We start from the raw sequence: 17,862 nt of genomic DNA on the forward strand, positions 1-17,862 counted from the left end.
GCTTTAGCGTACATGTATTTAGCTACACAAACAACACTGTCTCTTATTGGCTTCATGGTTTGTATGAAAACACCGTACAGTTAGTTGGCACAGAGACATACTGTATCCCTGACTGCTGCTGCTACGAGCTGACTCACATTTTCAGAGTTCAGAGGTTAATCCGCCATGTTTACACACCCAGGCCAGATGCCATCTAACGTCGGGAGATTCCCAAAGACAGAGGGGTGTCAGTGAACTGACTAGCTTTGAGGGCTTTATCTGTGTGGGAGCGTATCAGAGAGTATATGAAGGAGGGCTGTTGATTTCTGAAATTTTGATGGGTATTTATTTACTATTTGTGGCATTTTATAGAAACCAGATTAATAAAACTTCAGTAAAACCTAGTAAAAATGGACCCTGAGTTAAAGGGACTGTTTGCAACTTTTTAAGCGTATAAATGTATGCGCGTTGCATGTGGCCGGAGCCTCGTCTCCGCTGCCTGCTCGCCTTCACTCAGACAGCACGCTCGTCCTCGCTGTCTCGCTGTCTCGCTGTCTCGCTCCACCTCTAGACGTGAACGCGCGCTCACTCCACACTGCAGAAGAGTTAGTTTAGCTCTAATAATATCTAGTGAATGTACAGTGGACGTTTGTGCAGAAATAAATGCTGCAGCTCCTCCAGACCAACAGAGGTTTCCCGTGTCTTGTGAAGTGACGGGGCTCCTCAACGAGTTACGTTATCGTCTCCTTACCGACCGGGTGCCGGTGTCTTCGGCTGCCGGCTGCGGTCGGGAGGCGATAACGTAACTCGTTGAGGAGCCCCGCTGCTGAAGCCTGCGCTGAGCAGGAAAAGCCAACACTAGGATCAGCATTGATTCATGGAGAGACCTTCGTCCGGTCTGCTAACATTACTGCCAAGCAGCTGAAATATAGAGTGATATTGTGGTTTTAGCTGACGTGTGTCGCCTCACTGTGTTGAGCGATGCTCGACGCTAACTTTCGTTGATTTCAAGGCCACAGGTGTCGCTGTTAAGCAGCATTTCTGAATCTTACAAATAGTCCCTTTAAGATTATTTTGTCAACGTCAAGAATGAACTTTCAAGCTAAAATATTTTATAAAAGCCCACATTAGTTTTGCAGCACACATACAGTATCATACTGTACAGGCTATAAAAGCACTTTAGATATAAATCAGGCCGTTAACCCTTCTGCACACTCCTCCTCTCCTTTGGATCGTTAGATGCTTGCAATGATTTTGGACATTAAGTGTTCATGGATTTATTACGTTGTCGTACTGCCAGAATGTTTCAAAGGTTTTAGTTGTTAACTCTGCCGTGCATTGTATCTGGATAATCTGCTGATTATTTTTTAAATTAATTGTTAGTCCAAGTCCAAGTTGACATATTCAAATTGTTTGTTGTGTTAAATCAACAGATATTTATTTTGTTTGAACCATAGAAGACTCAGAAAACCAGCGCATCTGCACATGTGAGAAACTGGAACCAGTACATTTTTAGCATATTTGCCAATTCATTTTCAGTTGCTCTACTAATCGATTTAATAGATTTAGCTCTAATTACATGTTCATATTCATGTAACTTTGCAGGAAAAACAGTGGGTACTAAAAGGTTAAAGTACATACATATACACATATGTGAAATCAAACAACATACAACATGTGTGTTACTTTAGCTTCACTTATCTGTGTAATGAGTTAAACACATGAATCATTAGATAAGCCGGAGGAGGAGGTATCTGGAGAGTTTGAAACTCTCCAGGGCTGTGAGGCAGTAACAGTAAATGTCAAGGAAAACTCACTATATATAACTCTCTCCTGCAGAGCATTTTATCTCTCTCGTTTCATCTCTCCGTTCCAGTGGAAGGAGCGAAGCAGGAGAGGGGCGGGTTAGGTCACGGATCCAGCAGAAGGCTGGAGGTGCAACTTTGGGGAGAGCAGTTTAAGGGTTTTATGGGGCATGAGGCGAGGTCTTAGAAGGCTTTTTAATAAAGCCTCTGGTCCCTCCACCTGCCTGCACGCTGCCACAGATTCCTGGTGCGATGTTATTTGGCAGGCTGAATAAGGAGGAGGAGAAGGGCGAAGGGATAGAGCAGGATACTGTAGCTCAGCATGCACATGAGTGGCATGCCAGGCCTCTCACATCACTGCACTGGAGTAGGAACTGAGCTAAACTCAGAAACCCTTGGAGATCGGTCAAACCGGCACAGCTCAAACCCGAAGCAAATTAAATCAAAGCACCTAATAAAAGCAGCTGATTCCTGAAGCAGGGCCAGGCAGAACAGAGGAATGCTGCTTCTCAACCAGCTGGTAACCTCCAGGAACTCTTAGTTTCTTCGTTGTATAAGGATAAATCTGACTAGCACATGGCCTAATCCCTAACCTGAGGATGAGCACAGACAATCCCTGACTCAGCCTACCTGACACCAGGGTCTGGACAAAGTGTCTGCAGGCAACAAAAACAATATCCTCTCAAAGCCATGACTGTACAGTTAATTAATGTATGCTCAGCTCAGCAAATAGGTCATACAGTGTAATATGGTTTTTAGGACGGATTACAGTTTTACTAGAAGAAGCATAAGATCCAAATCCATCCATAATTTGTATTTCTACAATTTTAATTCAACACAAAACAAACTAGGGGAGATATTCTTTAAAGGATACCTTCACTGGAAGATATCATCTTAAAGCCTCATTTAGCTTCAGATAAACTCTTGAATACATTTATTGCAGAACTGTTTTCTAGTTTCATATGATACCAGAAAACTAATTTGCATACTTTGACAGCCCTAGTAAACATCCTCCTGCAATAAAAGATAGGAGGTGGAACATATTTAGGTAAGCAAAACCATTTTACAATATACTTCAAGTTAAACCGTCACGATTACTAATATTGTTGGACGATATATTGTCCCAGAAATTATATTATTGTCATTTTAAGACCATTTTATGCCACTGATATAATGATAATATAATAACATAATATGAAAGTACAGCCTTTCAATTGAACTTTTAATTCTTAAGAATATTAAGACATTGGAATTGAAATATTAAAATATCTTAAATAAATAAAACATAAACCATACAACCAAAACAATACATAAAAATGTGCAACGTTTGTGCAATGCCCGAGTCTTACAGTGGTAGGGAAAACCCTGCTGTTTAAACACAACTGGCAAAATCAAGGACAGCAAAATAGATGTCCATATATCGTATGAAAAGTCGATACAGTAATTATTGTGACAGGCCGAATTCAAGCTCCGTTACCACCAGGGAGTTAATGTGACCCATACATCGCACACACAGTACAAACAGTCTTATTGGTGATCACTCCCTAGTTTAAATGTTAAATAAGTACTGTATAAACAACTGGAGATTTGAAAGTTGCATTGATAAAATTTTCAAATCATATTTTTATTCAAATGCTGGAGATTGTATTATTCCTATAACTGAACTGAAGAAAACAAAGCATACAAAATTAGGGAAATAAACTAAAATTCTCATTATTATTCATGTAGAGCTGAAACAAGGAGTTGATTAATTGATCGCTAGAAAAATAATCGGTGACTATTTTGATAATAAATTAATCATTTTTTCAAGCAAAAATAGCGACAAAAATGTCAAATATGATGTGATTCGAGCCTCTCAAATGATGTGATATGTGGCTTTTCTTTGTCACATATTGTAAAGTTAATATTCTGTTTTTGTTTTTTTACTTTTGAAGACGTCCCCTTCGGCTCGGCAAAGTTGTGATGGGCATTTGACAATATTTTTGGCGTTTCATATACGAATAGATTAATTGGTTAATCATACAAATAATCTGCAGATTAATCAATAATGAAAATAATCGTTAGTTCCAGCTAGGGATGCACCGATCCGACTTTTTCAGTCCCAGTTCCGATAGCGATACCTGGGCTTTGGGTATCGACCGATACCGAACACCGATCTGATACCAGTGTTTAATTAATAAGCTGTATATCTCACTGTGTGGAAGAGACTGGGATCATTCTTTTATGTGTAAAACAACATCAGGCTCGACTTAAATAATACTTTTTTAACTTAGTAAAACAAAATGTGACGAATAAATACATAGATATAAATTATTTAATTGATTTTTATTATTAAAATAACAAATCTTACGCCAGAAACTTGGTAAAAAATCTTCAAAATGAAGTGTTAACGTTTTTAATGCAACAACAAATTGGTCAAATCGGTGAATGAATCTGTATCAGCCTGATATCCAATCCACTATTGGTATCGGTGCATCCCTAGTTGTGGCCGTACATTCATGAAAAGGTGTCGAGGAAACTCAACTTGGTCAACTGCAGTCATCAAACATAATCTAACAACAAAAAGAGGATATAGCTGAACATCAGTTTCCCCGAACATGACAAAAGCAACCTTATTCCAGATGTTATGAAGTCTCTTACCTGAATGGGCTCTTGAGTCAGTCTCATAGGTCCTACACATTCTTCAGTAGCTGAAACCTGCAGCGAACAGAAGAGACGACGTGAATCACTGTCACAAACCAAACACATAAAACAAACAAAGCAAAAAAAAGAAAAAGCTGTGAACACTTCTTACCATTTTACCATTCACATCCAGAAGCATATTGGCATATTGTATTATTCTTGCACGACCTGTCTGTCCCTGTTGCACTTCACCACCTTAAATCTTCTCTGTTAGACTTTTAGGAGTCCATGCAGCAATAAAACAAGATCAACAGCCTCCTAAAACAACAACTATCTGGGTTCTTTACTACTTCGCCTCTCCTGCGCTGTAGACGTGGATATGTACATGCAGTATTAGCCGCCCAGAATGGAGCTGTCCACTGCGAACCTCTTTAGAAGGTATTAGCAGCCAGCCGCAGATTGAAGTCACAGGTTTACTTGCATAATCCCACTGCAGGAGCATCACACACTGAGCTGTATACGTATGTGTGTGTGTGTTTTCGCAGCCTCCCTGGGCGGCTTCAGCAGGCCTCTTAACCCCATGTGTCATTCTGGTGTGAATAAGCAACTCAGCTACAGGTACATGCTTTGAGCATATGCGTGCACACACACGAGCTTATACCACACATTTTAAACACACAATGAATCAGCGGTGTATCATGCTGTATCCCAGTGAACACCACTACTCTGTGTCATGCCCAGGAATTAACCACCAGGTATATTTTCTGTGTTGGTGACTAATTTTTCTCATTGAAAGATCGCTAGAATATGTGTTTTTTGCCGCTACCATGTTCGTAAACACACACTCATAAACCACAGGAGAATGTCCCGGATTAAGGTGTCTTTTCAGCTGAAGACAAATATCGATGAGGTATCCACAAACAAAAAGAGAAGAGATAAAGACAGAGGGCGGATGTCAGTTAATTCTAGAGCTCCATAATAACGCATGCTACGCACAAACTCTATTCAGTCACTGAGAAGCCGATGTATGACTAAAGCAGTGAGGTAAACACGTGTCGGTGACTCAACCACACATCAGCATTATTTGTCAGTGGTAATTAGGCTGCAAGGTGGACATACTTCATCCCACATCCAGTCTCAACCAGCTACTAAGCTCTTGGGTGCTACACTTGAAGAAAAAGCCTCATTTTGTGTAACATACATCTACAGTACGTTGCTTAAGGATCAGTGTTGGGAACATGATGCACAACACAAACTGCTATGCACTCACTATGACATACTGGTAACTGGCATGCAACCTAATATGACCCCAGTGGTTTGGCCATGATGCTGATTTAGTTTCTTAGGCATAAAAACACCATTTAAAAGGAATGAATATCTAATGAAGTGTAAAAAAAAGCCCAGTAAACACAGAATAATATTCCTCCATACTTCCTTTCTCCCCAACAGACACTAGAGCTGCAACGATTAATCGATTAGCTGTAAAACTATTAAATCAATTACTAACTATTTTGATAATCGATTAATTGTTTTGAGTATTTTTTTTTTTTCTTAATGTCAAAATTCTCTGATTTCAGCTTCTTAAATGTGAATATTTTCTGGTTTCTTTACTCCTCTATGACAAACTCTATGATGTTGTGGACAAAACAAGACATTTGAGGACGTCATCTTGGGCTTTGGGAAACACTGTTCGACATTTTTCACCATTTTATAACCCAAACAACTAATTGATTAATTGAGAAAATACTCAAAAGATTAATGACAATGAAAATAATTGTTAGTTACAGCCCTTACACACACTTACTTGGAGGCAAAGACACACACACACACACACTGCCACGCTGACGGTCACATTTTCAGACTTTACGAGTAGAAGCAAAGTGAGTGTTGTTGGGTGTGAAAGTTCAAACTCTACCTGCAATATATTGTCATTAAATTGGAAGACTTGCTGTCTATTTAAACATTTTGTGCTGCTGGGTGAAGAGCTACGGGCGCATACAGTTTGGGAGCCTCTATTGGGTTGCTCTGCAAAATGTAGAGAGTATATCCCTGAATAGAAGAGCCTGTATGGAATTTTGCATACTTGTATACATGCACATGCTTAACAGGGCGTGCTTGTTTACTTTTACTTTAGTACTTGTGTTTGACATTTGTTTTTGTACTATTCTTTGCACCATGTATTAAGTTTGTGTACTGCTGCTGGGATATGCAAATATCCACCCCGGGGATATATAAATAAATAAATTATCTATATCTAAAGTGCTGAAGAAGCTGAAGGATATACACTTTGTCTATCTAAGGTACTTTGTTGTCGATAGCAGACTGTGTTGACAGTCATGTGGACCTCAAATCACAGTCGTTTGTCTCCAAATGCAAAGAGATTCTTGGAAATTTGAGCTGGAATCACTTTCATGTTGTCAGCGATCACGTTGTGGTCTAACAGGGCGAAGAAGAAATGAGGTCAATCCAGTAAGAGACGACCCAAGGGAGTGCTGAACCAGAGATCCACCAAGTCAATAAAAGAGAGACAAGCAGCATCTGGTGGTTCCGTGTTGAAGGCAGAAGACTTGTGAGATAAAAAGACTGAGGGGACTGAATCATTGTTGAGTGCTCCAGTGACAACAAGAAGCACAGACTCCAAAGATGTCAGAGGGGGGTTGAGGGTTGGCTCCATGAGAAAATGAGTAATTGTGTTTTACTTGAAGACGACGCAGCCAGATGTGAAACAGAGCAGGAAGGAAAGCGGTGGAAATGGGGACAGCCAATGCAGTAATCACTGCTAAGAGAACATTTTGGAGAGAGATCAGTCAGTGGAGTTAGACTATGATGGAAGAAGTGTTGTCATAGGACATCGTCTCGTCTTAGAGTAGGTGACAAAATCCTCATGGGAAGACAGGAAGGGGAAATAGGTGAAGGGAGATTTAGGAGTACACAGACAAGAGAGTTTAAAGCAAGATGGATGGAGGTGGAGAAGAACGAGGATGGCTGGAAGTTTGCTTGTATCCTTCATTCATAAGGATTCAGACAATCAAGAGGCAGGCGGGGAAAGAAAGTGCATTGAGAAAAAAAGCTGTGTCTGTAGAAAGCTGGAATAAAGAATGACAGGAAGTACTGCAAAGTTGGTATTTTTGTTCTCATCAGTAATTCTGAACTTGTATATAGAGTTGTTCCGATACGATACCAGCATCGTAAATGCCTCCGATACATCCTAAAATGCCGGATCAGGTATCGGCGAATACGTAAATCTATACACCGATCTGATATCACGTTATCATATCCTTTATCAGCTCATTTATGCTACACAGGAACAACAACAACACGTGTCACTTGTTACCCAATCCGCACGTCCTGCCCGATCGCTACTGCGCATGTGCAACTATCAGAGATGAGAAAGAAGCAAAATGGCTCACTTGTTAGCTACTTCCATCATCAACTCCGGAAGAAACTATCGTTGCGTACGAAATCGATGATGGAAGTAGCTAACGAGGGAGCCGTCTCGCTTCTTTCACATCTCTGTCGAAGGTTGCACAGTCAGCTGCAGGTATTTCACATTGGAAAATCCCACCAGTAAAACGCCACTGGTAACGGATTGGTACTAGGAATCGGCCGATACGCAAGTTCAGCTATCGGAATCAGTGTTTGGAGGGAAACATTTTTTATTGGAACATCTTTACCTGTATATTCACATAAAAAAACATGCAGATATACAGAAGATGGAGTACTTTATCAATCCAAATGGGAAATCTTCCTGTTACAGCAACCACCAACATCAGTCACAATATACTGCAAAGACTCTCAAAGAGTTATGAGCAATAAAATGAACATAAATTTACCATAATAAATCATGGTAAAATGCTGTACATTGGTAGTGCATGTCTGATATACACTCACCGGCCATTTTATTAGGCACACCTGTTCAATTGCTTGTTAACACAAATAGCTAATCAGCCAATCACATGGCAGCAACTCAATGCATTACGTCATCTAGACGTGGTGAAGACGACTTGCTGAAGTTCAAACCGAGCATCAGAATGGGGAAGAAAGGGGATTTAAGTGACTTTGAACGTGGCATGGTTGTTGGTGCCAGACGGGCTGGTCTGAGTATTAAACTGCTGATCTACTGGGATTTTCACGCACAACCATCTCTAGGGTTTACAGAGAATGGTCCGAACAAGAGAACATATCCAGTGAGCGGCAGTTGTGTGGACGGAAATGCCTTGTTGATGTCAGAGGTCAGAGGAGAATGGGCAGAGTGGTTGGAGATGATAGAAAGGCAACAGTAACTCAAATAACCACTCGTTATAACCAAGGTATGCAGAATACCATCTCTGAACGCACAACACGTCCAACCTTGAAGCAGATGGGCTACAGCAGCAGAAGACCACCCGGTATTAGCAAGGTGTGCCTAATAAAGTGGCCGGTGAGTGTATGGTGTACATGGATTTCTTGTATTGTTTTGGCCAAACATCAATAATGGATGAGGTAGTCTTACAGATAAAAAAAAAAGTAAACTATAGCTGCAATGATTAAGTTTAGGAACTACAGTTCCCATAATTTGGGGGATGTAAACAGGAAGTACGATGTTGCAATGGAGTCAGTGAGACTATTTGTTTATATTTATTTACATTTTAGCAAATTGGTACCATTAGAAGTATGCCAAACTAGCCATTAGCTGTTCCTGTTTACAATCTTATCACGGATGTAAAGACAACTATCACTGGATTATTTTGATCCTGAAAAAAAAATGTGACAAGTAAGTTCTGAAGTTATAAAGAGCATCTTTTTTTCTATGATTTCTAAACAGATTGAAGGATACTTATTTGCTTTATGATATCCTCAGGAAGTGTAGGTCACACTGAATCTAAAAATATGTGCATCAACTCTGCGTTCAGATGTGACTGATCTGTCTGTGACAGCCACTGCTGGAACTCAAAAAGTGTATTGTTAAACGGGCCAAACTACAAGAACTAACCTCCTGTTGTTTTCAGAACACCAGCATGAACCTCAAGCAGTATCTTTGCCTCACGTCTCTCCCTCTGCACCTCCACTTCAACTCTCACAGTTTGAAAACCCCCTGACTTAGATCTTCAACTAATTGCTAACTTTATAAATCTCTTCTTCGTCATTCAGCTCGTTCTATTGTTTTTGTGAAGCACTTTGTAACGTTGGCTTTGAAAGGTGCTGTATAAATAAACCCTGAATTACGTACTTACTGGGGCCCAGGTACATCATGTCATTGCATATACTGTATACACATTATAGGATACAGATTAAACACTGCTTTCATTGTGGAGGCCTGCTCCACCATTTCATCGCAGTTTATTCTTCACAACGCAATAAACGTAACAAAGTTACGGCGTGTTTAATGTATTCTTTTGAAGGTGTTTTCACTGTTTACGATGATGGCGGATTATAAAGATGACAAGTGAGTTTACATTATGGACGGAGAACAGAAAGAGTTGTTTACACTCATAGGCCAATGTCTAATCATTTTGAGTAAGTGACAAAGAGGGGTGTATTTTTTCATCAAGGCTTGACCTTGTGCGTGGCTCTTACTTTGAAACTCGACAGACTGTTTAGAAATCAGTAATGATACAGTATGATGTTATTATGGCCTTCAGTGCGGGGCTAAATCGTCTGATCCTATGCATTAGGTCACTTTCATCTGTATCTGAAATGTTATTGGATTTATTTTGTATAATTCCAGATAAATACCAAGCAGTCAGCTTTCATCGTATTACATTAGTCATCACTGTTAGCAGCAGGCCTTGGAGTTTACGTGAATCATAGCCCTTGCATCAAGGCCTCGTCTTATCTGCAGGTGGCCTTCTGTAGTGCCTAGATGGACTTGAGGTCAGCCTCAGTCTGCACACTGCTACTATCTTCCTTATCCGTTAGGCTTCTTTCCACACTATGAAGTCACGTTAAGCTCACACTGATCAACTGATATTGTGACGTGGGTTCACTTTGTCATGTGAGGAGGCTTCTTGGCTGCAAGCTTTAAATTTGATGTTCACACTACCAATAATAGCACACTGTAGAGGATATTATTATACATAGTTACAGTATAAAATCCCCCTTCACAGTGTTTTTTCTAACATTTACTGTTGAAAATACTTCAAAATTCTTGTGCAAATGAGCTCCTATTCTAACATTTTATACTCTGCTTTATCAGATAATATGCACCGATTGTGTTTAGCCTGGTAATACACACATGCGGATATATCAACTGATGTTAGCTTATACATGTCAGCCGATAAGCACCAAGAAACTGCACTAAAAGAAGGCAAAATATATGTTTGTGGTTATTTAGAAACAGTGTCTCCGTTACATAAACATACCAGCACAACATCAGCATGTCAGCATTGTTATTGTGAGCATGTTAGCATGCTGATATTATCATTTAGCTCAAAGTACAGCCTCACAGCACTTCTAGCATGGCTATATTGAACTGTAAAACGTCCCACTTGGGACATACTGTATGTTATGTGTTTATGTAAACTCTCAAATAATGCTATCAGTATCAAAAATCCAGCTCCAATCCAATCCACCGTTTTGAATGAGTATCCAGTTTTATTTATGCAATTTGATATTGGGTGTTATTCTCCCTACGGCGTCGCATGAATCTGGTTTGGAATCCCCCCAAAATCCTTCAGCATCTGAATCAGTCTCAAGTAATCGAATTCACAGTTTGTGATGCAGAACTAACTTGTCCTCAAAGTGCCACCATCCCTGAAACTGATCAGTCTTATATGCAAAACATTACAAAGACTACCAAATAAAGAGCGTGGAAACATGACTGTGAGTGATAACAATTCAGACTATGCTCCAGTGAGATAACATGCATGTAAACACACACCTACGGGAACTTCTTCGCATGTAAACAGTTGTCCCAGTCCAACATTCAAACTATTTTCCACTTCACAGCCTGGATGACATTCCTGCTCTCACACACCCCCCTACTTACATCCAAGACTCAGACTGTGTCCACACTATGCCGGCTAAATCTGACTCCAACTCTGAAACAATAGCAAAACTGGCCAAATCTCTTTATCATAAATACTCACTGTTGACCTGTTATTCCTGAGCTGCTGCAATGCATGTCGATAAAACTATAAGACTCACTGTAAAAAAGTCATTTTTAATAGCTGGATCTAGTTTAAAAGCTTCTGTATTGGCAAAAAAAGGTGCTTAAATAAATCTGAAATAACAAGCAGTAACACTAAATGGCAGCTCAATAAGCAATAGAATCAATACTGATAACAAATAATGAGAACTTGCACACAAAATGCAGTACAGCACAGTCAGACTGTCTACTATTAAACACTGATAGCAGCATGCTCCAGCAAACAGAGGTCTGCATGGCCTGAGCTAGGCCTCTTAGCAGTTCAGGTGAGCCTTGATAGGTTGATGTTGGGTCCATCCCACCTCTGACTGGGCAGGATTGTGGATTTTTTTCACCACAAGCATCTAAAATGATGCTCACAGAGATTTGAAAAAAAACAAAACAATCGCAATAAATGGCCTTGCTTATAGTATCGCAGTATATATTGAATCGTTACCCCTAGGGATGCACCGATACCGATACCAGTATCAGGTCCGATACTGTGCTCATGTACTCGCAAAACGTCTCCGATACCACTTTACGGCAGCGTGACGTTAACCTCTCGTCACCATCTTTTGGGTCCTATCGCAAGCACTCACGCGCCGGTGGTGCGCCCGACCTCGCAGGGCCGGGATCCCACCTCAGCCAGTGCGCGCCGGCCCTCACTTTCATTACGCCACAGGGTTTTGCTTGCACCCTCTGACTCGCGCGTGCGTTAGACTCCTTGGTCTGTGTTTCAAGACGGGTCGGGTGGGTTGCAGACATCGCCGCAGACCCCTGGCGCCTTTTACGTGGGCCGAGCCCCGCCCTGTAGGCACGACGCGGTCGGGGCACACTAAGGACAGTCCGCCCCGGTCGACCCTTTGGCCACGGCCCTGGGAAGCACCTTCGCCCCGCTCCTTTCCAAGCCGACCTAGAGCCGGTCGCGGCGCCCCACCTCATATCCGGGACTCCCCATCCTGCCGTGTGTCACTCACACCCTCCAGCTGGCTGTTAACTAGGGTCTTTTTGCACAGAGAAGAACTTGTATCGGTACTCGGTATCGGCGAGTACCCAAATGTAAGTACTTGTACTCGGTCTGAAAAAACAAAAAAACCTGTATCATGATACGTATCGTATCGCCAGATTCTTGCCAATACACAGCTCCAGTTAGAAAAGCTATGTTACTAGCCGCGACAGCGATGCTGGTAGCGTTGTTTTTATCCTTCGTTACTATAGCAGGAACCACCACAGAGGCCGTTTTGAGTACTTTGCCAGGTGATCCGACTGAGGGCGGCGGAAGACGGAAGTGGGGAAGAGGCCATGGGCGTCGCGGCTAGTGTGATCCCGTCGAAAGACGGATCTCTAGTTTCTTTTTTTTTAAAACACACAACCTGTATTGTTCATGATCACTGAACTTTTGTACGTCTAATCTAGAGGCGGTTTGCGACGACGCTAAGAGAAGTGGTAATTCATGGTCTCTCTGTGTATTCTTATAAGTCAGTGACTGTGTAGACGGCCCTGGAGGGGATCTCTGTACAGGCCACCAGCATCAGCTCCTTCACATGCCACTGTTCACACCCCCGCCGTACTGACCAGAGGGGTAAACAAACGACTTGTGCTATAAACATGCACACACGCACACAAACACACACGCACATACACACACACACGGGAGCGTGATCAACACCATGGCAGATTATCAAGATCCTGCAGGGAAAGGCAGATGGTTTTAATAATAAATGGTATCATTGATCCTCTCTCAGTCCTCGGAGTTAGAGGGGAACTGAGAGAGAGCAAAGGTAACAGCTGACAAACCAGCACAACACACACAGACAAAAACTCTCTCTGTGCCGTCCTAAACTAATGACACACATCTATAAATCATTAAATTGCTGGACATAAATATTATTAAGATATTCATTTCAGCCGCTGATGAGAAACATCCTGTGAGACCAAATGTTTTCATTCAATCCACTGGCTCATATTGTGCCAGTTTTCTTCCATATTAGGATCATAGGAGACATAAATTAATGAAATGTGAGAATTAAAGAGCATGGGACTGGTAGAGGCTTTAAAGGCTAAAGGCTCAGCCCAGATTCATATTAATTACATCATTTTAAAGAAGAAAAAATCCACAAATGCATTTTTTTTTAAACAAAAAAGTCCAAAAGTATACTTTACCAAAATAAAAATAAAATAAAAGTTATTATATTATAGAATATGCCTATTTTATTTTGTAAATCTAGGCCTGAATGGGTTAATGTATTCTGGAGGTCTGATGATATGATCATCTGCTACACTACTTCTTAACAAAACACAGCTACATCCTCTGGGGTTCGATCATAAATATGGAGAAGTATCTGTTCACATGCTCCGTCATGAGAGGGATCCATCAACAAGTAGAAAGCACACAAATAATATGACAAGACGTGTACACAACTCCAATAAGTTTATGATCTTCACACTGAGATTCTGACTCCACAAACTCTGAATGAAAACTGCTGCAAGACAGACGTTAATCTGCGTTATTCTCAGTTAACGTCTGAATACTCGCTGGTTTATTAAGTTAAAAGCATCTCATGTTAATTTGCTTTTTGTGTATGAAAGTTCATTCTTTACAAGACAAAAAAAAAATCGTAACTCAAGGTCCACTTATTAGCTTTCTCAGAAGTTTTCTTTATCACGCAGATAGCTCATTTTGTCATCACAAACTTGGTCCACAGAGGAAGACCTTGAGATGTGGTTGAAAGTTTTGGAAAAAGCTAGGAAGTGCACCTTGAGTTAAACTTTCGACTTTCACATGATCTCCCATGATGAACGGGACGAGCTATTAGCTAAATAACTAACGTATTGTTCACTTTATGGCTTAACGATTTAGTTTATAAGGTTAACAGCTTATTACGCACAACGTCTCCCACATCAAATCAGACAATGTCTCCCAGTTTGTTAAACCTTTAGCTTTGAAGCAGAGCCGTCAGTTGTCAAACCACAGATGATCCTTTGACTCTTAGCCCTTTGAGACACACTCTCTGTGCTTTGCTGCTTGAGAACGAACCGATTGGATGCACATCTTCGCTCATCTGACATGCATTGTGCTTCTGGGAACCTTTGCCTGCGGCTGCACTATTAGAGATAATAAACAATAGTCTGTTAACAGGCTTTTGTTATAGCACACATTTTAGACTGTACTGTCTCATGAGAGAGCGGATAGTGCAGAGCAGTGCAAAATAGGGATTTCTGGGACAATTTCACCTACACCTGCAACACTTGTGTTAAAGTTGTTTATACAGCAAGTTTTGAAGATAACACTTTACTGTAACATAGTTGCGTTTCACTATATTATCCCGATAATCATCAAAATATGCTTTAAACTCTTAAAATATCACTAAAACATACTGGAGTCAACCGTACATTTAACTAAGACATATGTGACATATGTCTATCCTTTGCACTTTAACTGCAATCTGCATATATGTATATGTCTATTTATATACTGACCACCACATTAGGGATGCACCGATATGACTTTTTTAGTTCCGATACTGATAGCGATACCTGAGCTTTGGGTATCGGCCGATACCGAGTATCGATCCGACACCCGTGTTTAATTAATAAGCGGTTTGCCTCACTGTGAGATGGCACCGTAGAGAGAGGGCGACATGCCGGGAGCTCCGTACCTGTTTTGGTTATTTTAGTTTTTTTTAAGGTTAGTTTTATGTTCTTAGGTCAGTTTTAGGTTATTTTGTTACTTTATATTATTTGTAAATACACTATTATTTTTATTTTATTTTATTTTTTGCTACTTAACTTACTGTTTTCTAAATGGAGCTTCCCAGCAAAAAGTATTTCACACGATTGTACTTGCATAACCGGGGGGACAATAAACATCTTGAATCTTGATTGGGATCATTTAGGCTCGACTTAAACATTGCTTTCCTAACTTTGTAAAACAAAATGTAAACAATAAATTCATGGCTAGATACATTTTTTTATTATTAAATTGATAAATCGTACACCAGCAACTTGGTAAAAAAAAAATCTTCAAAATTAACAGGAATAACAATTTAAGAGTAAACTTTTTTTAATGCAGCGACAAATCGCTCAAAACTTAAACAGGAATTAAAATTACAATATATAATGTATATAGTATATAAACATAAAATTGAATTGAATAGATCGGCCCCATTGTCACTGATATCCGATCCAGCTATTTGAGTCAGTATTGGCCCGATGTCCGGTCCGATATCAGTATTGGTGCATCACTAATTTTATATACATTCACTTATAGGCTATAGTAGTAAGACACCCAACATCTTGACATACCCCTACCGGAGGTAAAACAAAGCACAACAATGTTTTCCATATTCTCTTAGGTCTCCTACATATGAAACTGATTCTTGTATAAAAATATTTTACTTTTGCAAAAGTGGTTAAATTGACAGATATTGTGACACACCCCCATAAATAAAAGAAATGCAAATTAAAGCCAGCTAGCCAGAATGGGAGATGATGCATGCACCTAAACTCATGTAATTCCATAATGCAAGCTCTGATTGATCCCAAATTGGGTGTGATAGTGAGTGGACAGGGGGTTCCTCTACATGTGTAAGGAGGTAAACAGAATGTGAATATATTGAAGCATTGAGGAAATACAGTACTGCAAACACATAAGTACAATAAGCGGAAATATAAAATATGAAGGTCTATGATGAATGCATGTCTTTATAATACTCTTATACAACATTTTTTATGCAATATTTCATCAGTATGCAATTTCTACTCAACTGTTATTCCTCAGAATATAACATTATGTCTATCCTTTGTACCTTAACTGCAATTTGTATATATGTACACTGTATATGTCTATTTATATACACCACATACAGTATATCCTCATTTGTATATATTCTCTTAATCAGCACTTTACTAGTTTGCACTATGCAAACCTGCATTTCGTTGTACTTGTACTATGTGCAATGACAATATAGTTGAATCTAATCTAATCTAAATAGTGCATGTGTCATATTAATGCATGATCAGTGATGGCTGCTGCAGGGAGGGATTGATAAAGGCAGTAAATGAGAGGAGGATGAATGAACAGGATTGATGATCAGAAGATACCCCTACCAGAGGTAAAAGTTAGTTCCATATGCATATAGCTCTACATAACCTCTCTCTCTGTGTGTGTGTGTGAGTGTATATATATATAATTATATATATCCCCACTTGTATATGTAATTTATTCTTTATAATACTCTTATACAACATTTTATCAGTATGCAACTTATACTATATATTCCTCAGAATATAACATATTAACTGCAATCTGTATACAGTATATGTTTATTTATATACACACCACATATATCCTCATTTGTATATTGTCTTAATCAGCACTTTTTGCATGCTGGTTAGATGCAAAACTGCATTTGCAATGACAATAAAGTTTAATATAATCTGATCTAAATAGTGCATGTGTCATATTAATACATTAAATGATCACCAGTGATGGCTGCTGCAGGGAGGGATTGATAAAGGCAGTGAATGAGAGGAGGGTGCATGAACAGGATTGATGATCAGAAGGCTTTATAGGCCTCCTCTCCTCTCAGGTAACAAACAAACAAACAGGCCTCCTCACGTGTGACTTCCACTCACGACCCAGGTGGTGATGATGATGATGCTGTGACCGAGCCAGCCTGCAGCATGCATGCACACACCGTGTATTTGCATCGTACCTTGACGCTGGTGTGGCTGGTCTGCGTCTCGGCCTCGATGCGGACGCTGTTGCTGCTGTTCTCCTTGCGCTCCCTGCACGAGTTGTTGCGCGAGTGTCTGCTCTGGTTCTGGTTCTGGTTCTGGTAGGTGTTGATGACGGAGGACGGGATGGTCTCGGCCGCATCGGTCTTGATGAAGAGCCCGTGCAGCGTGGCCGCGGTGCCCTGAGAGATGGTGGTGGTCTGGTGGGGGGAGTTGGATTCGTCGGAGTCCCGGCAGTAGATCACCCCGCTCTGAGAGACGTGGATACTGGGAGCGCAGCCCATGCCGCCTCAGCGACAAGCCTCTGGAGGAGTCAGATCCGAGATGATGAGAATGATGAACAGCGACGCGTTGTTGGGTACCACCACCACCAGCTGCTGCATGCACACGGCTGCTGTTGTCTCCTTGCATCGGCTGCAGGCTCGTATCGCTCTCTCCTCTGCACACATTAAGGGTGGAGGTGGTGGTGCTGCTGCTGATTGTTTAATTCATGCATCCAGTGAATCCTTCCTCTGCAGCCTCCTCTAGTGCACGATCCTTGCTTTCGATATTCAGGAGAAAAAAAAAGGTGCAAATCTCTGTGATGGCCTGCACCACCCGCTAGCGCATCTA

At 40.6% G+C, this 17,862-nt stretch overlaps 1 protein-coding gene across 2 annotated transcripts in view; it reads right to left on the minus strand.

Annotated features, from left to right (window-relative positions):
* The window catches only part of pde8b (phosphodiesterase 8B), a 48,615-nt gene extending 31,081 nt beyond the window's left edge, over nt 1–17,534 (minus strand). Inside the window, exons 1-2 of one of the 2 annotated variants that reach the window (XM_037752687.1) lie at nt 17,229–17,534; nt 4,425–4,481 (exon numbers count right to left, since the gene is read on the minus strand). In XM_037752687.1, the coding sequence (XP_037608615.1) occupies nt 4,425–4,481; nt 17,229–17,534 (363 nt within the window). Of the gene's footprint in view, nt 1–4,424; nt 4,482–4,578; nt 4,916–17,228 lie in introns of those variants that run through there. The other variant, XM_037752688.1, reaches the window with a different exon arrangement.
* Nucleotides 17,535–17,862: the final 328 nt, after the last annotated feature.

This window comes from Sebastes umbrosus, chromosome 19 (assembly GCF_015220745.1).
Source record: "Sebastes umbrosus isolate fSebUmb1 chromosome 19, fSebUmb1.pri, whole genome shotgun sequence".
NCBI lineage: Eukaryota > Metazoa > Chordata > Actinopteri > Perciformes > Sebastidae > Sebastes > Sebastes umbrosus.